We start from the raw sequence: 24497 nt of genomic DNA on the forward strand, positions 1-24497 counted from the left end.
TAGGCGTGTACTTAGTATAACGATTAAAAGATAATGGAGTAAGTCATGCCTAGATTATAGGAAATTAGTTATTTCTAATTTCAAATGATAAAATCAGTTTTAAAAAGAAAATCTGTTTTGGAAAAGATTTTATTTTTCGGAAAATAAGAAAATAAATATCCGGTTGTTAGAAAGATTTTATTTCAAAGATATTATTTTCTTAAAGATTAGAAATTCAGATTTAAAGATAAAAAGAGTTTATAAAAACTGATTTTCGGATAATGTTGAAGGAACTCCTATTATTTAGGAGTAATGGCTGCATTTTATCCACGTTCATTTATAGTTCATGGGATCATGGGACATGATGTAAAACGTGTTCCTTAGGGGAAGGAACATCATGGGTAAATGGATTAAAACGTGTACTCTAACATTAATCCCACGTTCTTCATGATTAACACTATAAATATAGAAGTCTAGATAAGTTCCAAATTGTGTCTGACTAAGTAATTAAGTGAGTTTAACTTATTAAGTGTCAGTGCCTTCATTCTCTCATAATAGCCATTTGTTCTTTGCCTTCTTACTCTAATTCCACTAAGCTTATTTCGATCAATTGTATTTTGGTTTTTGGGGTAAGGGAACTTTGAGTGAAGTTCTGTAAGAGAAAGGCTTTGAGTGAAGCTTGTATGTGTGAGAAAACTTCGAGTGAAGTTGAGAGGAACTGCTGTTAAGGGAACAGTGGTTCAGGAACTTGAGTTTAGGAACTCAAGGTAGGGCTCGAGTTAGAATTAGGTTGTAACAGAGTTGTTTGGCCTAATTAGTGAAAGTGTTGAGTTTAAAATCCCTAGTGGTCGAGGTTGTTTCTTCTTGTTGGGCCCAAGAAGTTTTTCCTCGTAAAAATCCCTTGTGTTCCTTTAGCTTGTTTATTCGTTTAAGTTTTAATTTCCGCAAAAAGTTACGTTTATTTCTACACCTACAATTCACCCCCCCTCTTGTAGTGTTCCTAGGGTAATAACAGACTATTTTGTTTTAAAAAGAAAAACAACTTTTGGTCGGATTTTTGCTAATTTGTCAAATTTCGGTGTTTGACTTTGGGTTTTTCTTCTTTTGAAATATCCGGTGCATGCTTTTGTTTTACCTTCCTTCTTTCTTCTTCTCTGATCTCGATCTTTCTTTCTTCTTCTTTGATTTTGATTTTTCGTTCTTTCTTCTTCTTCTTTCTCTTTATTCTTCTTCATCTCTTTCTTATCCATTCTTTAAACTTTAGGCCATTTTGAATAAGTTATGATAAATATAAAAAAATTTGGTTAAAATAATGTAAGTTGTTTCCGACGATTATATACAAACTTAATATACTAATAAGATAATAAGTTGCTTTTAGTCAAAATAAGAGTGCGCTCTCTTCAACTTATTGACCCTAAACTTATCTGAATTGATCGGAACTTATTAAACTTGATTGGACCCGATTCAACTTATTGGACCTGATTGGAACTTATTGGACCTGATTGAAACTTATTGAGCTGATTGAAACTTATTAGACCGTATTGACCCTGATTGAAACTTATTAGACCTTATTGAACTTGATTGAAACTTATTAGACCTTATTGGACCTGATTGATACTTATTTGACCTTATTAGACAAAAAAAATTGACGAGTAATAACATAAATATTACCCCTAACGTAAATACTACCCCTCAATCATATTTTCATAATGATTATTATTGTTAACCTATTTGACCATGATTATAATATTTTGCTAATAATAATATAATCAGCTAATAGTAATATGAATAATCAAATAATAGACAATAATACAAGTATATTACTATACATTGTAGTACTTTAATAAAAAATTCTAATAATAATGCAATAAGCTAATAGTAATATGAATAATAAAATAATAGACAATAATACAAATATTTAATAAAATAATTGACAATAATACAAGTATAATACTATATCATTATTGTGGTACTTTAATTAAAATTCTAATAGTAACATACACTAGTGGAAAAATGAAGAAGGGCTGCGCTGAAAAAGGCATGTACGGCTGCGCTTTTTGACAGCAGCCCTTTCAATAGCAGCCCTTCACTTTTTAACATTTTTGACATTTTTTAACTCATAATCTCACATTTTTTTGAAATTATACAGAAGAGAAGAGAAACGAAACGAAAATGAAAATACTAAACCCAAAACAAAAAAAAAGAACGAAACGCAAATGAAAAAAAAAGGAACAAAAACTAATATACAGAAGAGAAGAAATTATAGATCTGAAAATACAAGAACATTAATCAAAACAAAGATGAAAATACAAGAACATTAAACAAAACGAAGATGAAAATACAAGAACATTAATCAAAACAAAGAGAAGTATACAAGAACATTAATCAAAACAAAGAGAAGTGTACAAGAACATTAATCAAAACAAAGATTAAGAAATTATAGATCTGAAAATACAAGAACTACCTCCAAACATTAACCTAATAATGTTTAAATACATAAAACAAAACCCTAATACATAATTAAGGGGGGAAAAAATCTAAAAAACTTAAAATGCCTATTTGGAGGCTTAAACGAACTCGGATGGCTTAAAAAGCCTAAACATCACGGCATAGCAGTGAGTTTGACTCGTTGGCCCGTTCTGCTTCCGAAAAGGAATCACAATAGGCAATCGGACTCCATCGGCATGATTCGTGCAAATCATTTCAGGGTTTTTGTCGCGTTTGTCGCATTTCTGGGAGTTTTTGAGAGAGAAGAGAGGATGAGAGAGAAGGAGGAAAGGGAGGAGGGTCGTGAGAGAGGAGAGAGAAGGAGGAAAATGGATGAGGGACGTGAGAGAGGAGAGAGAAGGAGGGATAATATTTTTGAAGCCCGCTCAATATTTGAAAGCTTGGGATTTTTTTTATTTTAATTTTTTTTAAGAAGGGCTGCGCTTTTCCTTCACAAGCGCAGCCCTACTTAATCAGAAGGGCTACGCGCAGCCCTTCTGAAGTAAGAAGGGCTGCGCTTTTTTCTACAAGCGCAGCCCTTCTGTTATGTAGGGCTGCGCTTTTGTACAAAAGTGCAACCTTTCACTAGTAGGGCTGCGCTTTTATCAAAAACGCAGCCCTTCCTCCGCAGCCCTTCCTTTTTTTCCCCTAGTGATAATCAATTAATAGTGATATGAATAATAAAATAATGGACAATAATACAAATGTTTATTGAACATTGACTATTTGGACCTGATTGAAACTTATTGCACCTGATTAGAACTTATTGGACCTTATTAGACCTGATTGGAACTTATTGCATTTGATTGGAACTTATTGGACCTTATTAGACCTGATTGAAACTTATTACCCTGATTGGAACTGATTGCAACTTATCTGAACTTATTGGACCTGAAACTTAATTTTTTAAGTTAAAGAGAACGCACTCTAAGTTAGGGTGCGTTCTGTTCAACTTAAAAAATTAAGTTTCAGGTCCAATAAGTTCAGATAAGTTCAGATAAGTTCAGATAAGTTGCAATAAGGTCTAATAAGTGCAATAAGTTCCAATAAGGTCTAATAAGGTCCAATAAGTTTCAATCAGGTACAATAAGTTCCAATCAGGTGCAATAAGTTCCAATCAGGTCTAATAAGGTCCAATAAGTTCCAATCAGGTCTGATAAGGTCCAATAAGGTCCAAATAGTCAATGTTTAATAAACATTTGTATTATTGTCCACTATTTTGTTATTCATAATTTCATATCAGTATTAGCGGATTATGTTATTATTAGAATTTCAATTAAAGTACCACAATGATCATATAGTATTATACTTGTATTAGTGTCTATTATTTTATTATTTATTTGTATTATGTCTATTATTTTATTATTTATTTGTATTATGTCTATTATTTTATTATTTATTTGTATTATGTCTATTATTTTATTATTCATATTACTATTAGCTGATTATGTTATTACTAGAATTTTTTTATTAAAGTACCACAATGTATAGTATTATACTTGTATTATTGTCTATTATTTGATTATTCATATTGCTATTGAATAATATTATAATCATGGTCAAATAATTAAGGTTAACAACAACAATAATAATAATAATAATAATTATAATAATAATAATAATAATAATAATAATAATAATAATAATTACAATATTTTGCAATTCGTCTTTAAATAACTAGAGATAACATGTTTTCGTTACTAATAACTATGAAAGATATAAATGTTATCAATTGATTGCTTCATTATCATCACTGGAGTATCTTTCTTTATCGGAGTATCTTTCTTCATCTTCTACATCATCCTCTTCAATTAATACGTTTTCTTCATCAACAGCCAACCATATTTCATCTGCAATTTTCGCCCGAGTTGAAGCTACTGTGACTTTGAACATTTTTTTCTCTTTCTTCTAGTAACATTCAAATAAATGAAAGGTGAAGAAAGCTGAAGAAATGAATGAAGGAGTTGTTGTTAGCAATAAATGTTCAGCTTATTTTCATTGATTAGGAAAAGGAGAATCAGGCCCATAATCAAGCCCTTTACAATAAAAGTTCACTGCCTTTTGCTCAGCTTAAATTAGTAACTACTAGAATTTTATAAAATTAATTTTTTGATTTTCTACTAGTGTTTTATAAAATTAAAACAACACTATTAGATATATTAGTGATGAAAGTTATGTATAGGCAAATATATAAATAGTAATTTTTTTGTTAAATTATTTATCATAAGAGATAATTAATAATCATTATTTTTTAAAGGACGAATTATAATAATAATTATTCCATAAAAAATTTTGAGGGGTAGTATTTACATTAGTGGTAATATTTATGTTATTCATGGTCAATGTTTTTGTCTAATAAGGTCAAATAAATTTCAATCAGGTCCAATAAGGTCTAATAAGTTTCAATCAGGTCCAATAAGGTCTAATAAGTTTCAATCAGGGTCAATAAGTTCCAATAAGGTCTAATAAGGTCAATCAAGTTCAATCAGGTCTAATAAGTTCCAATCAGGTTCAATCAGGTCCAATAAGTTGAATCAGGTCCAATCAGGTCCAATCAGGTTTAATAAGTTCCAATAAGTTCAGTTCAGGTTCAATAAGTTCAGTTCAGATAAGTTCCAATAAGTTCAGGTCCAATAAGTTGAATAGAACGCACCCTTAAGATAAGTTTTGATATATAATTTTACACAAAGCTAGTTGAGCATTTTTTGATAACTAATGACAAAATCAGTTTGAATAATATAGTTTCTCTTGTCTTAGTGCTTCTCTTATCATGTTTAATGATAATTGATGAAATCAAGAGTTAGGGCATGTTCTCTTCGGCATAAAACAATTGGACTGAACTGAACTGAACTGAAATAAATAGTGATATGTGAGAGTAAAAGTATTGTCAAGAGTAGAACTGAACTGATATGAACTGAACAGAAAATAAATTGGGGAGAACAAGCCCTTAAGGTTTAATGTTTTAGATACATAATATGAAGATTATAACTTATTTTCCTTGTTTTTAGTAAGATCTTTCCAAATTAAGATCATGTCTGATTCAATATTTTTGGATTCCATAAAACAAAAGCGCGGTTGTCTACTTTTATTTCTTATTTATTAGATCAAACCCCTCTTCAGCCCATTATCATTACTCGGTGGTAATGGATTTCTCTAACTTGTTACCTTCTCCTTCCCTCCACTGACATCCCCTTGATTCCCTTAAATAACAACATCTATTTTTAGGTGTTATGTTTACCTTTCAACTATGGTATCTTTTAAAGACTGAAAATTTGACTTTTTCGAAATTCATATCAAGTCAAAAACCGAAAATTTGACTTTTTTGCCAAAAATAATATTTTTAATATTTTTTAACAAAAACTTAAATTTAAATTGATATATTAAAAAAAAATTTAGTGAGATACATGCCTACAAAATACTCTATCACCCTGCCGCAAACTTTTTTTTTCGAGATTAATTTTAAGGGCGTTGTGAGTTGTGACTCTTGAGCATGGTGTTCAGTCACCAACTCACCATTTACGGGCTTTGCTAAATAACGCCCTAATATTTCCTATTTACGCCCTAAATACAGTATTTTTATACCGTATTTATATACTTGTATGTCTTTCTCTCTCCTCTTTTGACTCACCCCCATCTTCCTCCATTTTTTACCCATCTTCCTCCACTTTCTCTCCCATCTTCTTGACTCACCACTAAACACCAATACCACCACACAACCACCGCCGCACCACCACCACTGCACAACCACCACTGCGCTACCACCACCGCCGCACTACTACCCGACACACCACCACCGCATACCCCACCATCACCCCCTCTCTGTTTTTTGTTTAATATACAGTGAATTTAAAAAAAAAAAATTTAGGGAGGCGTCCACCATGGACGCCCCACCATCCGTGGAGGCGCCCATGGCAGGCGCTCCACCACATGGTGAGGCGCCTGCCATGGGCGCCTCCACCGGTGGTGGGGCGTCCATGGTGGACGCCTCCCTAATTTTTTAAAAAAAAAAAATTCAAAAAAAAAAGAGGCGTCCACCATGGACGCCCCACCACCGGTGGAGGCGCCCATGGCAGGCGCCTCTCCATGTGGTGGAGCGCCTGCCATGGGCGCCTCCACGGATGGTGGGGCGTCCATGGTGGACGCCTCCCTTTATTTTTTTTAAAAAAAAATAATGAAAATGCAAAAAACAGAGGAGAGAAGAAGGAGAGAAGAGAGGGTGGGGTGTGCCGGAAAATATTGCTGCCGGAAAATATTGCTGCCGGAAAATATTATTGCCGGAAATAATGCCGCCGGAAATATTTGCTGACTTGCTGCCGTTGAGTTCCTCACTCTCAATTTCCTTCGTGACAGGGGGGTGAAGTATGAGAATGGAGGGTGGAGAAAGTAAAATAGTATAAATACTTAATAAATATAAATACAGGGCGTTAGTAAAAAATAATAGGGCGGTGTATAGTAAATGAGTTTACTAATCACAACAAAAGAAGGCAAGGAGCTCGCCATTTCTGCAACTAAGTCAAAACACTGATCAGCTTTTTCGATTCTTTTCATTTCATTGCTGGGAAAATTAGAAAGAACAGCATTCATGGCATTCAGAGTAGGAATTCAAAGAACTTTTCAGAGAAAAGCTAATGAATGTCTACATAATTTCAGAAGATTCACCCATGATTATGCGCTTACTATAGACCCAAAAACGTCTTCCCCTTTAACTCTACCCGAAACCCATACCGATTTCTCCTGCCAACTTCCGGGTTTTTCCCATGGCGGCGGATCCATGGACCTCATGGATGATGTTTCCAAAAAGAGGGTAATTTTTTTTTACTGCTTTGATTTTCCATATTTACAGCTCTGTTATTTTTCTTTGTGATTTTTGGTTTCTGTGTTTTTTTGTTGGGATTAAGAAATGCAGTTTACTGTTTAGGGGTTTAAGGTTTAGCAAGGGTTTATGTCCATCATTTACTCTGTTGGTAAAATAATTTGATGCTTCTTCCAGTATTCATTTTTGTGCTTGCTCGTCAAAAAACTGTTTGCATGATTGATTTAGAAGTACGCTATATATGATGCTCCTACTATGTATACTTTTCATGTTTGCTAATATTTTCTTTTTGGTGGATTCATGTTTGCTAATATTGCTATACATTAAATCTTAATACTTTTTCCGTAACAAAATAGATGTTACACTTTCTAAATATTGTTGTAACTAAATAAATGTTACACTTCCTTTTTAGGCAATAATCTCTCTCCTATCACATGGATCCCCTTTTTCTTTCTCTCTATCTCTGTCCTCTTCATAAAAAATGCATAGACAAGTGTATTTTTGAAAGTGTAACATTTATTTTATTACGGAGGAAGTATCATTATCTGTATGTAAAAATTATACAAAGCTTTAAATAATTTGAAATATATATGTTGGGGGTAATCTAACAAGATCGCGAATGACTATGTTGTTCTTAACGTATAGATCACTAATGGTGGTTGTCAAAGTGTAGGAACAGGGTAATGGGTTTATATAGGTTTTGATCCTACCGTACCCTCAACCAGCAGAGTGAGCTATTGTTTTATTTTATGGAGTAATTCATGTTAACTATCTTAGAATTTAAAAGCTTTCAGTACATTTTGGGGTTTTATCTGATAATGGTAGCAAGCAGTACTCGACTTTCTGTCATCTTTCCCCCCCTACTCCCCTAGAATTAGAAGTACATTATATAAATATATTGTACTTCGTACTTAGTTTTTGAAACCTTTAAATTATCTAGTACATCTAGGTTGATTGTATCCTGAGTCAGATTTTACTCTGAATGCCAGGTAAACATAGTCCTGCTGGATTAAAATTGTTGTCTTGATACTGGGAAATATTTGCAGAAAGGTCACCAGATTCAAGTTATGGGTGCCATAGATACTACCAAAGCCAACAAAGAAAATCCTTTGCCAGCAGAGGCAAAGAAGATCCTTCAATCAATAGCTTCAAAGTGGAGTAATGTAGTCGACCCAACTGCTTTGCAAGTGACCCGATTAAAAGGTGCGTTGACCAATGAAGTCTACCAAATCAAATGGCCAACCAAAGCTGGAGAAATGTCTAGGAAGGTTTTAGTAAGAATATATGGCGAGGGTGTGGATGTCTTTTTCAATAGGGAAGATGAGATTCGGATTTTTGAGTGTATGTCAAAGCATGGTCAGGGGCCTCGTCTGTTAGGGCATTTTTCAAATGGGAGGATTGAAGAGTTCATTCGTGCAAGGGTGAGTTTTTCTGATTTACTATTTATATTGTCCCTCCCGACTGTTTTTTTCCGAAGGAATTTCTCTAGCATTTTTTTAATGTTTGCTTAGAGTTCGTCAGATAAAGGTGGCTGCGGTAATATTTTGTACTGTGTCTGGCTCTTGAAATCTGTCTCGTTTAGTTTTCTATATAATGCTCACAAAATTTTGAGAACTGCAAGGTGATCATTATGAGGTTAGAAGCTCACGATATTAGTCATAGCCTTGTCCTATATTTGGTGTATGTATACTTTGTGTCCTGATAATTTCTTGAGATGTGCCATTGTTGTGCTTGAGCACATACGGAATTATAAAGAGGAGAAGAATTTGGCAAGCTGGCATTGTTTCTTCATGGACAGATATTTAAGTGGATGTGTCAACCACTTCTTAGATGGTTGACAATCATAGAAGTTTAGTTTCCTAAGAATCTGTTTTGGCCCATATCAAGGGATCCTTTTGGGAGATGCTAGCAACAAGAAACACCTCTAGATAGAGTTGTCTCTCTGTATGTGTGGAGATTTTTTATTCGGAAATATATCAGCAGCCTAGCATATAGTTATATTAGAGCAATAGCTGTAATCTGTACCAGTCTTCGTTTGCATTTGATTCATCTTGTATGCCTTTTGTTATATGCTTTAGGAGAATAATGGGGGTGTGTCTATTGTTGACATATAATTTGTGCTACTGGTGAGAAATTTCACATTGACATGTACGTAGAAGTATAGGGTCTAATCATTCTTTCCTAAGAAGATGAAGCCTTTGTACCCTATTTAAGAATGGTGATTATAACTGGTAGGGAAGTTTACTTCGCTGCTTCATAAAAAAAGAATATGTTTCCGCTATTTGATTTTTCCCTTTCCCCCTCAATTTGGAATTTCAGACACTATCAGCATCTGATCTACGTGATCCAGATATATCTGCTCGTATAGCTGCCAAACTGAGGGAGTTCCATTACCTTGACATGCCTGGAGCAAAAACTATCAAACTCTGGGATCGATTACGGTACTATTCTGTCTTTTATTAGTTTTTATTGAACAATATCTTGCACTTTTGGTTTGGCATTTTTCATTGTTTGTTCTTTAAAACTTTCAGAAATTGGTTGAATGCAGCCAAACAACTATCATCTCCAGAAGACGCTGAGGCATTTTTCTTGCATGAGCTAGGACATGAAATCTCTGAACTGGAAAGGAAACTTTCAAGCAATCAACATATTGGACTTTGCCACAATGATCTGCAATATGGTAACATAATGATAGATGAACAAACAAAGTCAATAACTATTATAGTAAGTTTGCTTGTCCTAAGTGGTGATCTTTAATTATTGTCATTCATCTCATATTTTTATTTTTTCTATACCCTTTAGTTCTCATATGAATCCTCTTTTTCACTTAATTCTTTGCTGCTATAGGACTATGAATATTCTAGCTACAATCCTGTTGCATTTGATATAGCCAATCACTTCTGCGAGATGGCTGCTGACTACCATACAGAAACACCTCATCTTCTGGATTATAATAAATACCCTGGTGAGAAGTGAGCACTACCTCTGGTGGAACTCTCCTATCTGTGCCGTTATACCATTGGATTTCTCCTGCAATGGCTTCATTTCCCAAAATTTTGTGACTGGATAAAAAATTTTCGCTCTCCATGGCATTTGCTACTAATACTTAATCAGTTAATTGTCACTCCTATAGCCCTTAATGTATTTTATTTTTTTGCTATCGCAGATAACTCTCACATTTTTCAAGTAAAATTTTCTTTGTCATTCTCCTATATGTGATCATTTTTTAGTCTTGACCAACCTCTGCATTGACACCATAATTTTTGCAGGTCTGGAAGAGCGTCAAAGGTTTGTGCGCATATATCTGAGTTCCTCAGGTATATCTACCTAACTCTTTTCAGTTAACTTCTTGTTTATTATGTAATTGGACTCCTGAAAACTTTTTCTCTTTCTACAGTATAAATCTCTTCACTAGATATTTTTGTTCAACATATTCACTTGTCAGAATCCCCTTTGGTTAGCTTCAAGGTGTTTCTTAACTACTGCAGCTTATAGAAACTATTTTACCTCGCTTTATGGATGTATCTAGGCATTTCCACTTCCGCTTTTTTTTAAGGAAGTTCTTTAGGGGTGCATTGAATGTACTTGCAACATATGGCAAATTTAAATGGCTAAATTTTTTTAAGCTGTGTTTCTTTGTAGTGTGAAGTTATTTGTAAATGGCCAGTATAAAAATATAGCTGTAGTTAATTCAGAACTTTTATGTACTTGTCCCCTGATATTGTGTTGATGACATAATAATTCAAGCATCATAAGATTATCGGTGCGTGTTGGTTATGCAGGATGCCAGGTCAGTGATTATGAAGTGGAACAGCTACTTGAAGATGTTGAGAAGTATACTCTTGCAACTCATTTGTTCTGGGGAATATGGGGTATAATATCGGTACTTTCTCATCCTCCTTTTCCGCTCTGATTTTTCCACTAGGTTACTATGAGAAGTTCCTTTTACAGAAGAAATATTTATCCCTTTCAAAAGTTAGTTCCCAAACATTATTATGACCCACTTTTTACTCCATATCTATGTTGAGCGATTTGAGCTCCATTAATGTTTTTAGTTGCACACTTCAGACATTTGCCTCTTTTTAATAAGAGCAGAGGCATAAGCATACACACGCCTACATTTTAAAAAATAAAAGAATTTATCTGGAGCACACTCTTAACCTTGAGAGAAATATGCTGTTGTTGATGAAGTGCGGAGTCATCCATGTTAACCTCTATGGAAGACCAAGGAACGGGTCTACTTAGAAGTCTTGAGGGGGCAATAAGAGTGCGCTGAATGGATTCTTTCCAAGCTGTGGATTCATTTTGCATTGCTGCTGCCACTAGAATCTTCTCTTGTATCTCGATCAATTATGGCCAACTTAAATATATCTCTTGTATTTAGCTGAAATCCTTTAGACTTGAATTGTGAATGATACCTAATGTGGACGAAGCCTTTCTTTTCTTATGCGTATTAAGAATAGCTTCTCCTTGCCCCCTTTCCCTGGATGTAGTATAAGTGATTAGTAAGTAGTAACACCCTAGAGGCTTTGTTTGGTTTGACGGAAAAGGTTTTCCATGGAGAGACAATTGAAATTTTGTCTTCCTTTGTTTGGTTACTCACAAGAAAAGTTAAAAGAGGAAAGGGAAATTGAAGATATTGGAAGAGGATGATGGAAATAAGAGAAAGAGGCAGGTAAGGAATAGGGAAGGAAGTGGGAGTTGGGACATTACTTCCCTTAGAAAGGGAAGTGTTTTCCATTATCGGGAAAACTACTTTCTACCTTCACAAACCAAACAAAAGAAAATGGGAAAACCACTTTTCCAGGAAAAGCAAACACACTCTTAGTTGTTAGCGATAGTGGCTATGATCTCGGTCTTTTATCTTTGTGTGTCCCGACTCCCAATATTATCTTATTCGTATGTTGCTTGATTCAACATCTGTCTTTTCTTACCCTTGATCTCCAGCATCATGTAAATGAAATCGACTTTGACTACTTGGAGTATGGAAGGCAAAGGTTTCAGCAGTATTGGCGGACGAAGCCTGAACTGTTGGGTTCTTGACCTGCTGCTGCTGGTATGCACATGGTACCCTGCTCAAATCTCTAGCAAGGTATTATTTATTTTACACATATTTTAGGAAGAAAGAAAGGAGGTTTATGTATTTCTGTGACATATAATGATATGAATTTCTTAACGAAGTATTTTCAGCAGCTATCATTTATACAACATATATATCATCGCATTTTTCATTCATAAAAAGCCATTTACGTTAAGTTTGATATAGACAATTTTGTCCATTGACTTTCGACTCGTTGCAGGGAGAGGAAGTCGGATAAAGATTAAAGAAGAGAAGTGAGCAAGGTGCATTTTGGCTGAGGAAGGTGCTGATGGTAAGCTCTGCATCTTTTTTTGTAGCAAAGAGCTAGAGATTTGAAGCCGGCGAAGCTGAGGATACTTTCGAAGGAGTTCTAACCTGTCTTGGAAGAACATTTTTTTTTTTCTAGCACCTAGTCATGCTTGGTGGATGAACATAACATGTAAACTTTAGTATTCTGTTTTGGGTACGTATGTTCAAGTTTTATAGAGTACACTACAAGTATAATAATTTGTGTATGTAGATGTATCGAAACAAATGCTGTATTATAGGTGCTGTGTAGAGAAAAAGAACAGAAAAACAAATAACCTAGTTTTCTTGAATGACTAGTTTCTTTTGTACTCGTATTTTTATTAGTTATACAAAGAAAAGATACTACTACAAAAAGATCCTAATTTTTTTTGCACAAGTAGTGTCTTTTAAAGTACCAAAGGGCAACAAAATTGCAAATAATTGGTTCTTGGCTTCTTGCCCTTCTTTCTTGATTGGATTTCAGAGGATAATATAAGATTAGGTAATCAAGTGTGTGTTAATTTTGCTAGCTCTAACGTAGTATAACATAGTAAGTGCTAACGTTGACATAGCCAAGTTAACTTGAAAAACCAATAAATTAGAAGCACATCTATCCCAAATCAAATCAAAAATTAATTTGAACCTAAAATAACTCAAGGTAAACCCAAATGACTTGAAAAACACTTGTGATGATCCGATTGATTATTGAACATGATCCGAACTCACAATAAACATGACCAATTTATTTCAAAATAACCCATACGTGAAGTAATCCTAGTCGACTTGACTAGAAACTTGAGATGGCTAGTTGGAACCGAACTTGACCCAAATTCAAAGATAATTAGGGTAACCGCAATTGAATCTGAGAAGAAAACAAAGAAAGCAGCTTAATTTACACATGGTTAGAGTCTAAAGAATCATTTGTCTAAAAGTATCCTATAAATTACTTTTTTTTGCGAAATCCTCATAAAAAAAGTTGTCAAAAACTACCTTTTAAATGGTTTTTTTTTTTTTTTTTTTTTGTGTGAAAGCCAGAATATTTGGTCAATTCCTCAATTTCGGTAAGAGGTAATCTTTCACAAAATAAATCCTTTTAAAAAGGTATTTTGACAACTTTTTTTATAAGTTAGTTTTTTGCAAAAAAAAAAAAAAAAACGTAATTTATAATTATATTCTGACAAAATCCCGAAACTGACCCATATCCAACTTGAAACACAAAAATAATTGGATTTCACCAAAATCAAGATAATCTCAATTAAAAGTCAACACCCACCTCAATCCCCAACAGAAAATTTGACCCGACCATAATACCAAATTCGAGATAGATCACTTGACATCACATGAGAATTTAATATGACTACATGATATTAACTAGGGGTGCTTATCGGTCAAGTCGAACCCAAACTCTTGTTAGCTCGGCTCGTGTTCCTTAATTTTATTCGAACTCAAAACTTGACGAACTGAGTTGTGATCAAGTTGTGCTTTGACCAAGCGTTGATCTATTATTATCTTTACCTTACTCGTCTTTTTTTTTTTTTTTGGAGTTATTCTTAGAAAATAAAACTATTAATTTATTATTGTGTAACTTCTAAAATAAATATATTTATGTATAAATATATAAAACATTATTTACATATATATATAAAGTAATTGAGCGTGTTCACGAGCTTTTCGAACCGAGGTTGTTATAACTTAGCTCAATTCGTTCAAGTCCAAGCCAAACTCAAATTTTAGTCGAATAAGAACAAGTGAACTTTGACTAAACTTTAACCGAGTCGAGCTCGAACGGTTCACGAATAGGCGACACTATTATCACCCCCTAGGAATGATTAAGTTTGCTTTGCATATCAATGCTTCAGTCTTTCAGACTAGTTTCTCTCTCGTCTTCTCGTAAACCCACTGGCCACTACAACCCAATAACAAAAGAGCTCGCCATTTCTGTAACTACTCAAATTTACTCTTACCTCTCTCGATTAATTTCATTATTCTTCAGCAACTTTTTTGGGGAAATTAGATAGAAAGGTATTAATGGCATTGAGAGTAGGAATACAAAGAAATTTTGAAAGAAAAGCTGATGGATTTCTGCATACTTTCAGAAGATTAACTCATGCTTTTGCACTTTCTCCATCATTCACCAATTCAATCGACCCAATTTCATCTCCCCCTTTAATTCTACCCGAAACAGATACAGAAACCGATTTCTCCTGCCAATTTCCGGGTTTTTCTCCTGGCGGCGGATCCCTTGACCTCATGGCTGTTCCCAAAAAGAGGGTAAAAATTAAAAATGACTGTTTTTCTGATTATTTCCCATATTTTCACTTTTGTAGTTGTTCTTTGTGATTTTTGGTTTCTGGGTTATCTGATTTTTAGGAATATGGTTTACTGTTTATGGGTTTAGGGTTTAGCAAGTGTGATACATTGTTGGGTTTATGTCAATTATTTGCTCTTTTGGTAAAAAGTATTGCTGCTTCTTCAAGACAGTATTTGTTTGCTCACAGTGTCAATGTGCTTATATGTATTGATTCTTTGTCTTTGCTCGTTTAGAAACGTGTAATGATTGGTTTGGAAGTATGCTGATTCGACGCTCCTAGTATGTGATAATTGATGCTCTATTTTGATTCTAACTTGTGGACTTCTTGTTGTTGGGTATTACTTGTATTTTTGAAATTTGCTGAATCCAAAAGAGGGATGGTAGCTGATTGTGAAGTATTTCTATGTTTCTTATTCAATTTTTGCCTGGCAGTGAGAGGAGTGAAAGAAATTATGATTTGTGTGATTGCATTTTCTGATCTGGTAGTAGTTTTTGCTAGCAAAATCCTTAACATATCGTGAAAGTTTGAGAGAGGATGAAGTCAATTAGTGCGTTAAATTGGTGCAACTTTTCTTGCCTGGTCTGGAAGCTGGTTTAGAGAACTATGTTACTCGGACTCTTCAATATCACTTAAGTACCATTGTAGGATCTTCATACTCTGACACTATATGGACACTTGGACTCTTCACTTTGGAAAAAAGAACATGGAAATGTTTCTTAAAATAGCAATTCTGTCACTTTGGTGTGTACTTGCAAGTTGCAAGGCTGTAAGCATGTCCTACACGACTATATGAGTCTGAATAACATAGTTCATTATTAATGTGGTTAATGGTTGCTAATTTTGGTTTTGTATGTTTCTTCTTTTGTTTGTTGTTTTCACTTTTCAGAGACATCTCTTTTTGAGTGCTCATTTCGGGATTGGTCATACAAAGGGCTAAAATTAATGTAAGATTGTAGTTGTGTCTTCTAACCGTGTGCTGGTTGTGATTGCCACTAGAAATTGCGACTGGCACACCAGGTGTCAGTTTGCGACTGTATCTTATCAGTCATGTCATGTCCCTAGTCCCTACTGAGTTCTGTAGGCATATTTTTTGCTAGTTGCTACACATTGGTTTTCAATTAAAGCCCAAGGTTTGGCTGTTCTGTGAAAACATGTTCATTTAGAGCTTTTGTTGCCAACTAAGAAGTTTTGATGTCCTTATTTGACAGTACTTTGATGTTGTTTGTAGAAGATAATTTTGGAAGGTGTATGGATAAAAGATGTTAGCACCTACAACTTTGGCCAGTTGGATGGAATACTTATGTGATTCATCTTTGCTTGAGCAGGTTTCACGTCACAAGAGAGGCATTAGAAATGGGCCAAAGGCTTTGAAGCCTACTCCTGTTATAGTCCGATGCAAGTAAGACTTTTCATCTAATGTATATCAGAATGTTTGATGTTTGGGTTTGACAATAATTTTCCTAATCTACTGCAGCATGTATAAACTGCATAAAAGAGACGGAGTTTGATTTCCTTGTAGATCTTGTATAGTTGAGTGGATTACAATTACCAATTAAAGTCATTCCTCTTACAAACATTTTCAACCTAGTTGGAGAATGAGTTATTTCTATTTTGATATCATATCCATAATCCAAAGTATGAAATATAGTTGTTTTGCTGGTTCTATCAACTATTAAACCACAACTTTTGCTTGTTGGCTTTGTAGGGCTTGTGGTCGTGTGAAATTGCCACATTTCTACTGTTGCAGTGGCCGCATGGATCCTGGTGAGAGAAGCGATGCAACCAATTGATTGAGCTCTTTGCTTTTAGAATTATAGTTTCCTTCCAACCCTCCTCCCCTCTCTTGAGTGAAACTTGGATTTGCTCGAGGCTAATGTGCATGGAAATGATGTTGCATATACTTAATTTACTTTTGGGTATTCCTTTTTTGGTACTCTAATGAAAATTACCTGAGTGCACCACTCTTATTCAGTTTGTTTTCCTCATGATATTGCCATAGAATTGTGTACTTGTTGCAATTGGAATTCCCTTCCAACAAAAATGAAGGAAATATCATTCCTCCTGGCTTATTTTTTGTCATCCTTGCTTTTTAGTATGTCCTTATTGTTCTTTCTTTTCTGGTAAGGTTTTTCCCACTGTTGCACCAATTGTGAACCACACTCCAAACTAACTACACTAATGTCGTTGCTCTATCACACCTATAACACAACGCTGTCCCCTTCCTGTTACCTCCAAAACTAGTCTGAACCCTCATTCACCATTCAAATCACCTTAGCGTTAAGCTTGCCTCACTTTCAGCCACGAGGCAGTCCTTTGCAGCGCAACACTTCTCCCATTTTTTCTAGGGTTTGTGGTGAACGGTGGTTTATGTGGTGGATGGAGAGGCGGTTTTGTGGGTGAACAGTGGTTTGGTTGGTGTGGAGGCGACAAGGTGTTATGCGGTGGTCGTTGGGTGGTCACACGGTGGTGGTTGGGCGGTCAGATGGTGATGGTTAGGTGGTTTGGGGTGGTTGAGTGGTTGGGTCAAGTGGTGGTTGGTTGGTCAAGGAAATGGTCAATGTGAGTCAAAGAAAGGGTAGGTGAAACCTTAAGGGGGGGGGGGGGGGGGTAAGAGAGTAGAGGATTTTGGGATAAGGAGAGGGTAAAGGGTTTCATTAAATGAAGTAAACAAACAAGGGAATCAAGTTACTTGATTCTCTTACCCCTTTCAAAATACCTCTAACCAAACACCCCCTTAATGATTAATTGTAGACGCCCTAAAAGAGTTGGTGGTTATGGTGGCGTGCAGGAAGGGGGGTGGGGTGTCGGGGGAGGGATAATGAGGACAAGAATGATGGTTGGTTGTGGTTGGTGATGGTTGTTGACAAAGGAATGGTGGTTTGGCTAAGGGGCATTGATGGCAGGAGAGAAAAGTCATTAATTGAAAATTAGATCAATGCCACCCCCCTTGGCAAATTCATCTCCTTCCTTAGATGAAGTCTAGTATGCCTTGGCATCTTATTCCAAGTGAAACAAAACGGAAGCTAAAATAGACAGAGATGGTATATATTTCTCTCTTATATCCCTTGAAAAATTGACGTGTCAGTTAAACTTAAACAAGGACATAATTAGCTTTTTTCCCCTAATTTATTTTAATGACACCTACTTATCTCACTCATAGGATAAACTAGAACTTTGTAGGATTTGCAAATTCTTAGGTGTTTTAAAGGACACATTATTTTCCCTCACATAAATAGCTCAAAAGATCATGGATAGATCTTGTTGAGCATTTTTTATGTCACTGGAACCACCTTGTTCTATGTATATAAATGACCAGCTGTGTTAGATTCGTCTGAACTTGGCATCGGAACTTAATGTTTTAGAGGTAAGAAAAGAGGGATACCATTTGTGGCTCAAACCGCCGCGAGAAATGCTATTCGTACAATGGTGGAGCAAGGTGTGCAACGAGCAGAAGCCACGATAAAAGGTCTTGTTTTGAAGAGAGTTAGTTGCGTTATTAGGTTGTCAATTGTCATTCTCTCTTTTCTTTTCTTTTTCTTTTTTTCATTGGCAGTATCAATCAACTTCATGAAAATTTGGAAGGTAGGTGCCTTTTTTTTTTGAAAGCCATTCATTAAGCATCAATTTGGAACAACATGAAATTTATATTTGCAATCTTTCACTTTCCATGAATTTCAACTTCCATAGTAACCGTCTCTCCTTATAAGTGAAAAAATGAATGGTGGTTTAATTAAACTCATCCCCACTCCCATTCTTCACCTGTAGTCATGCAAGCCATTGATGTACCGAGTTCAACCATGAATAGCTTTTTTCGGTATAGTGTGAGAACATTTACTCCATACTCCCACTCCAGTATAGTGTGATTGCTGCAAGTGCACCTCAATGACGAATTATTTGTAATGTTACATTCTCTTCAACTTCTTTTTAAACGATTTGTAACAAGCAAAACTAATATTAGTACATTTCAAAAACACTAGAGAATCAACACAAAGGAAAGAGCAAAATCAACAAGATTTTGTTGAATCCAAACTTCTTAGTGTCAAGCTCTTACCACGCTTTCTTTGCAGAGAGATTAGATGTTACTCTTTGTATATAAACTTGTACAAATTTCCAACTTAAAAAATTCCAACTTGATGATTAACACTATCATTTGAAACTTGAACGTTTCATGCCGTTTGTTCCTAAACTATATCAAATCCAAATTAGAAGAGAACTTGATCATTCTCAATAATGAATGTAAATGCAAGTTCATCTAAGTGCGGAGAAATCATAGAGCAAATAAATTCCGGATGATGTGATCATGTTGTTTTTGCTACTGACGGCAGTGTTCTTAAGAGAGAAAGAGATGGTTTGCGAACAGTATGAGTAAGTAGAATCATAAAGCTCAAAAGAGTCAAAGCACCAGCCTGATGAGCTGTGCCAAGAGAAACTGGAACGTACGACAGTAAAGTTGATATCCCCAGAGTAACCTGCAAATAGAAACATGTAATTTTGATGAAAAAGAAACAAAAGGATCATCTAACTTGCACTTTAAGAATCCTTCAATCATGCAATTCTCAGAACAAGAAGAAAATAGTCCAGGCATAGTTGCACATATGCAAGTGCAAGCAAAAGAAGGTGCAAAATCACCTGTAAACCAGTCAGACCAAGAGTACTCCCAATCAAAGATTTCACAGCAGGATGGATATCCAGCTTCCTTGTAGCCCACCAGAAACAGCAGACCGATGCCATAGTTGCAGTGGCTAGAATACGATGATCCAGCTGCAAGACATTGTAAGACAATGAATCCCAACACTCAACTGATTTCAAGATCATGTTCTTCATAAAGTGAATTAAAATTTGATCAGATATTCATCAGAAATTTATATATTCATGATTATATACATCAAAACTAAGGGACTCTATGATAAATAAGCAGACTGTAATACAAACATTATTCAGTAACGGAAGTTCAAAGCTTCGCATTCTAGTTTCAACAACAACTACAACGAAATAGTAATTTGCTAAGGTAGGGTTTGGGAAGCTAGGTTGCACATAGATAGATACGAGTACGGGGACGGAAAATGGCTACATGTACTATTCTAAAACTAATAGAGGGCTGTTGTTGGCATCTGTGCAAAGAGATCCATTTAGGGCTTCACATACCAGTTGTTGGCACTGAACAATGTTATCATCAAATAATTAGACACTTAGATTACTGTTATCTCATGTATCGTGCAGTACGGAAGACACACTATGCAGTTACACAAGTTACAAGGATCTAGTTATGCTGTGTACCTTATGCAAGAACAGAAATCGATAATGAGGTGCATTAGAAGGAGCCCAGCATTTAGGAAAGAAGGGATCTTTCCATTCCCCACTGTCTAAGATAATTTGTAAAGGATTATAAGAACATTCTATATTTTGGCTGTCTGAAGTATTCTATCAAATTCAGAATTGTCCACAATTCGCAATCCGAGTTTGTTTGAATTACCCTTTTGTCTTTTATGATTTCCTGATTTCCTCTTTATTGGAAGGGGGGGGGGGGTTCAGGGCTGGCACTTGCAGGTTAGAAGATCTGAAACTAACAAGACACAATTGGTCTCAGATGAATAGGAAGTAATTTATTCCAGGACTCAAAAAGATAATTTGAGATGCAACTCAACAGAAGTAGAAGAGCAAAAAGAAACAAAATTGAGCCTATTGAGTGCAACTTTGTCCCTGAAGGCCTCAAGATAACAATAACAGCCAGTATTAAACAGGAAACACTAGTTAAGCAGTCTTCTTCCAAATGAAAGAAAATTACAGGCGACGGAATGGTTTGGTTTAGTGTCGAACATTGTACAAAGTGGAAACATGAAATCCATACCTGCACTGTAGATGTATTTTCGAAGAAATTTCGCATAATTGGCTTCATACTCAAAACATCATCTGGGATCCAGGTGTCACCCATCTTAGGAAAGGTATTAAACGCACGACCCTAGTGGAAAACATCTTGTCAATCTTTGTCATAAAGCATAGAAGATAAGCCAAATATATAAATATATATGCAAACTAAATGTGGAAGAGAACTGTCATACAGCATCATTTCCAGCAACAAATGCTCCTGAGACTGCAGTGACACCAACAAGAAGACTTAGAGGAATGGCAAGTCTCTTAACTTTTGCTGCACCATTAACCCATGCTAATGATTCAGCTGGTGGTTCAGGCATCACTACAGAGAGAGCAGTCCAAAGAAGACCACAATATATAACAAAAGCAGAGGTAAGGTGAGCTGCGAGCCGGTAAGGGCTTACTCTTGGCTCAGCATGTTCTGATGCAGGTTCCTAAGGAAAGGAAAAAGTATTGGTTATTATGTCAATTTATAATCTTGGATGCATGGAATTGAAGGCATCCCTGATTAAGTTTGCGCGCATTACCTCAAGACCACTTTTAACCATCCACCAGCCAATTAGCCCCTGCCCAGCCCCAAGCCCAAAGAGAGCCGAAAGCCTTAGACCAAGGCGTGGGGTTATAAACCCTTTACGTAGGAAATATGAAAATGGCAAAGCAAACATGATACCAAGTGCCCTTCCCCACATGCGATGTGCATATTCCATCCAATATATGAACTTAAAATCTTCAAGATTCATCCCCTTGTTTATACTGGACAACAATCGATAAAAGCAACAAATAAAATTCAGAATATGTGTACAACACAAAAGCATGTAAACTTCAAATTGCTTGAATTGTAAGTGTGAAAGCCTTCATCACAAAGCACTTGTTGCGTATACAAGCTCAATAGTTTGTTTATACTATATAGCTAGTGCCATAAAATAACCAGAAGGGTGAACACTAACCGCTTATACTCAGGGGATTGCTTATATTTCTCAAACTCAAGTGCCCACTCATCCTCCGACATCGGAGGAAGGTTCCCGGTAAATTTCCAATCAGTCATTGAGAGACCAGAACGGGTAAGCCGAGTAATTCCACCAAGGATCACCATGCTAAACACCCATGCTGCCGAGCCAAATAACCATATCCCAACCATCTTCCTTGCATGTGGCCCGGCAGTTACTAATAGTTTCAATCCTGCTTTCTCCGCAGGAATTGAAGACGCTGTGCACATACTCCTCATCGAGTGTCTATAGAATCCCTGTAATTCAAATATCAAATACAATACAGTATCAGGATTTCGAGGCAAAGACGTCTTGCTCATAGGCATAGCCGTGGAAGCTAAATTAAAACAAAGACCTTAGAAGATTTCTCATCCAATAGCACACAGGCAAAAGTTATTCTTCCTCAGTCCCAAGAAGACTATCACATTTTCTAAAGAAAAGTACTACTCATTACTCAAATTATAACTAACCATACTTGCCAAATCTCACAAATTGACGACTTTCGCAACAATAAATCAGGATTTTCCTCCTTAATTTCACTCCAAGAATTGTTAAAATGGTATTATAGTTGAGAAAGTACTAGAAAATATCAAGCTCAACTCCTTTAATATACAAATTAATGCCAACATCTATCATCATATTGGTAACGAGAATACTTCACTCCATTGCTAATATATGAACTTTATAATCTTATTTTCTTCCCAATAGATGAAAAAACTATCTGCCATCTCAAAAACAAGACATTTTGATCCTCCAAATCACCCAAGCAAGCAGCACATAAATCAAGTACACAAACAAAGAGATGGAAAATCCCCAAAATCAGAATAAAACAACAAATTTTGAGCTCCAAAATTACCCACTCAAAGAATTTTCCATGATCCAAGCAGGAAACAAGATATAAAAAACAAACAAAAATCTCAACAAGCGAAGAAATTGACAAATTTCATCAAAATCAAATTGAAACCCAGAAAATCTAAGCTGAATATTAACCTTGGGTAAACATCGAAAGCCAGAAATGGCGGCATTTCTGGCGGTGATAGAACCAACATTAGAGGAGAAAAGTTTGAAGCTTTCATAGGAAGAAGCTTTGCAACTGGTATTATTGAATGAATTCTTGATATTAGTGTGAAAGATGGAATTCAAAGCTTTGTGTTTCTTGAGAAGCAGTGATGCAACTCTGTTCATTTCTCTGTGTTTTTCACTTTCTCTCTCCTGGGCTCAAGGGTTTAGTGGCCTCGACAATGAACACGAGGGAGGTTTTAGACTTCACTTCGCACATAGAAATTAGAATGAGTTCTTGGCCTATGGGGTTGGGATACACATATCGCTTATGTGCACCATTTGCTCGTAACCGGTCCTCCTCAGTCCTCTCTCACTCCTTTCTTCTGGGTCCTTTTTCGATCTCTTGCTGATATAAACTAATTTTATTGAAATTATTTTACTAAATTTATTTTTAATAAAACTCTAGAGTATTAAAGTTATATATTATAAGTAAATTTTTTGAAATATATTTTTACTTGGAATCTAGTTGATATTTAGATGACTAGTATATCATATTTTGATACCATATTATTATATTGATTGACTATTACTCCATCCTTTCTTTATTAGTTTACCCAGTTTGACTTATAACACTATTCATCATTGTTAATTTGACCATCATTTGTGCTTTATATATAAGAAAATATAAGCATGTGGTATATCGTTTAATTCGTGTCAATATGTAGTTTCGAAATATCAAATTTTTATAATTTTTACAAATACATAATTAAAGATATTATTACTCAAAGTTTTACATCGATAAATGTGAAAAGTCAAAACGAGTAAACTAATAAAGGACAGAGGGAATATATCATATCTTGGTTGAATCTTATCATATCAAGTGAATGTTATATTATATTACTCTAGGATTTTATTAAAAATAAATTCAGTAAAATAAGTTCAACAAAATTAGCTAGTTTTTTTTTTTTTTTTAAAAAACGGCTTATATTAACAAGAGATATAGAGAGAAAGGACCCCGAAGAGAGTGAAAGGACCCAAAAAGAGGGAAATTTTATTACCAAAATGTCTTGATTATGGACAATGGTGCACATAACCATTATATAACCCTACTTCCTCTGTGGCTATGTGCTATAATTTCGGTTGTATCTCATTAACTATAGTGAACATCGTGCTCATGGGTGGGATCCAAAACATAGTAACCAATTTTATAGAATGACTATTGCGTCAATTCAAAAGAACATAGCGCAACTGTGCAACTCTAATGTTCTTTTAAAATTTCCACAATATTTTCTCTGTCGTTATTTTAAATCAATTAACAACATTATGTTCAACCAATAAAATGAATATATTTTCATTATTTAATAATGTGACCTGAATTTAATAATGAATACAATCCATCTAGTTTCATTGAAATAAATTTACTAGTTGAAGTTGACTTTTATCAAGTGTTTGTAATTTTACTAATGAATTGATGTATTTGATTTGCTAATTTAATTTTTTTTTAAAATAAGTTTTACTAAATGAAAGCGATTTATGATATATTAGTATATTGAAGTATCGATTAAAATTGATTTCGATTGAATATTACTTTTAATAAGTTGAAGAGGATAGGATCTAAGTTTTATTACCCCTAACTTATTTTTAAACAACTTATTTGATTTTGGTTGACCTTCACTTTC

General features: G+C 35.0%; 3 protein-coding genes across 5 annotated transcripts; 2 read left to right on the forward strand and 1 right to left on the reverse strand.

Moving 5' to 3' along the window:
• The first annotated feature begins 6575 nt into the window (after positions 1 to 6575).
• On the forward strand, positions 6576 to 12978 carry LOC104887585 (probable choline kinase 2). 3 transcript variants are annotated; one of them, XM_010672246.4, is made up of 9 exons: positions 6578 to 7270; positions 8326 to 8700; positions 9599 to 9720; positions 9811 to 10003; positions 10127 to 10244; positions 10549 to 10596; positions 11062 to 11162; positions 12227 to 12371; positions 12580 to 12978. In XM_010672246.4, the coding sequence occupies exons 1-8, from the start codon at positions 7049 to 7051 to the stop codon at positions 12320 to 12322; spliced, it is 1275 nt and encodes a 424-aa protein (XP_010670548.1). In that variant the 5' UTR covers positions 6578 to 7048; the 3' UTR covers positions 12323 to 12371; positions 12580 to 12978. The 3 variants fall into 3 exon arrangements, 2 of the variants coding, with proteins under 2 accessions (XP_010670548.1, XP_019103575.1); XM_019248030.3 differs by having other exon boundaries at positions 7134 to 7270; positions 8269 to 8700; XR_007270915.2 differs by lacking the exon at positions 12580 to 12978 and having other exon boundaries at positions 6576 to 7270; positions 10127 to 10251; positions 12227 to 12357.
• Positions 12979 to 14478: 1500 nt separating this feature from the next.
• On the forward strand, positions 14479 to 16930 carry LOC104887584 (hypothetical protein). The gene is made up of 3 exons (XM_010672245.3): positions 14479 to 14918; positions 16285 to 16358; positions 16665 to 16930. Exons 1-3 carry the CDS (start codon positions 14676 to 14678, stop codon positions 16747 to 16749), a joined length of 402 nt encoding a protein of 133 aa, XP_010670547.1. The 5' UTR covers positions 14479 to 14675; the 3' UTR covers positions 16750 to 16930.
• Positions 16931 to 18953: 2023 nt separating this feature from the next.
• On the reverse strand, positions 18954 to 23180 carry LOC104887583 (cytochrome c oxidase assembly protein COX15). The gene is made up of 7 exons (XM_010672243.4): positions 22807 to 23180; positions 21778 to 22073; positions 21358 to 21583; positions 21019 to 21264; positions 20808 to 20918; positions 19589 to 19720; positions 18954 to 19428 (listed from the first exon to the last, which is right to left on the reverse strand). Exons 1-7 carry the CDS (start codon positions 22999 to 23001, stop codon positions 19258 to 19260), a joined length of 1377 nt encoding a protein of 458 aa, XP_010670545.1. The 5' UTR covers positions 23002 to 23180; the 3' UTR covers positions 18954 to 19257.
• Positions 23181 to 24497: the final 1317 nt, after the last annotated feature.

Source organism: Beta vulgaris, chromosome 2 (genome assembly GCF_026745355.1).
Source record: "Beta vulgaris subsp. vulgaris cultivar EL10 chromosome 2, EL10.2, whole genome shotgun sequence".
NCBI lineage: Eukaryota > Viridiplantae > Streptophyta > Magnoliopsida > Caryophyllales > Amaranthaceae > Beta > Beta vulgaris.

Excerpts from the sequence above, each read along its gene's own strand:
- LOC104887583 (XM_010672243.4), bottom strand. The coding sequence starts at position 23,001 with ATGAACAGAGTTGCATCACTGCTTCTCAAGAAACACAAAGCTTTGAAT. Across the intron at positions 22,074-22,806 it reads GCTTTCGATGTTTACCCAAG|GGATTCTATAGACACTCGAT; the intron begins GTTAATATTCAG and ends TTTGAATTACAG. Across the intron at positions 20,919-21,018 it reads TTGTTGCTGGAAATGATGCT|GGTCGTGCGTTTAATACCTT; the intron begins GTATGACAGTTC and ends GTTTTCCACTAG.
- LOC104887585 (XM_010672246.4), top strand. The coding sequence starts at position 7,049 with ATGGCATTCAGAGTAGGAATTCAAAGAACTTTTCAGAGAAAAGCTAAT. Across the intron at positions 10,245-10,548 it reads GGATTATAATAAATACCCTG|GTCTGGAAGAGCGTCAAAGG; the intron begins GTGAGAAGTGAG and ends TAATTTTTGCAG. Across the intron at positions 10,597-11,061 it reads CATATATCTGAGTTCCTCAG|GATGCCAGGTCAGTGATTAT; the intron begins GTATATCTACCT and ends TTGGTTATGCAG.
- LOC104887584 (XM_010672245.3), top strand. The coding sequence starts at position 14,676 with ATGGCATTGAGAGTAGGAATACAAAGAAATTTTGAAAGAAAAGCTGAT. Across the intron at positions 14,919-16,284 it reads TGGCTGTTCCCAAAAAGAGG|GTTTCACGTCACAAGAGAGG; the intron begins GTAAAAATTAAA and ends TTGCTTGAGCAG. Across the intron at positions 16,359-16,664 it reads CCTGTTATAGTCCGATGCAA|GGCTTGTGGTCGTGTGAAAT; the intron begins GTAAGACTTTTC and ends TTGGCTTTGTAG.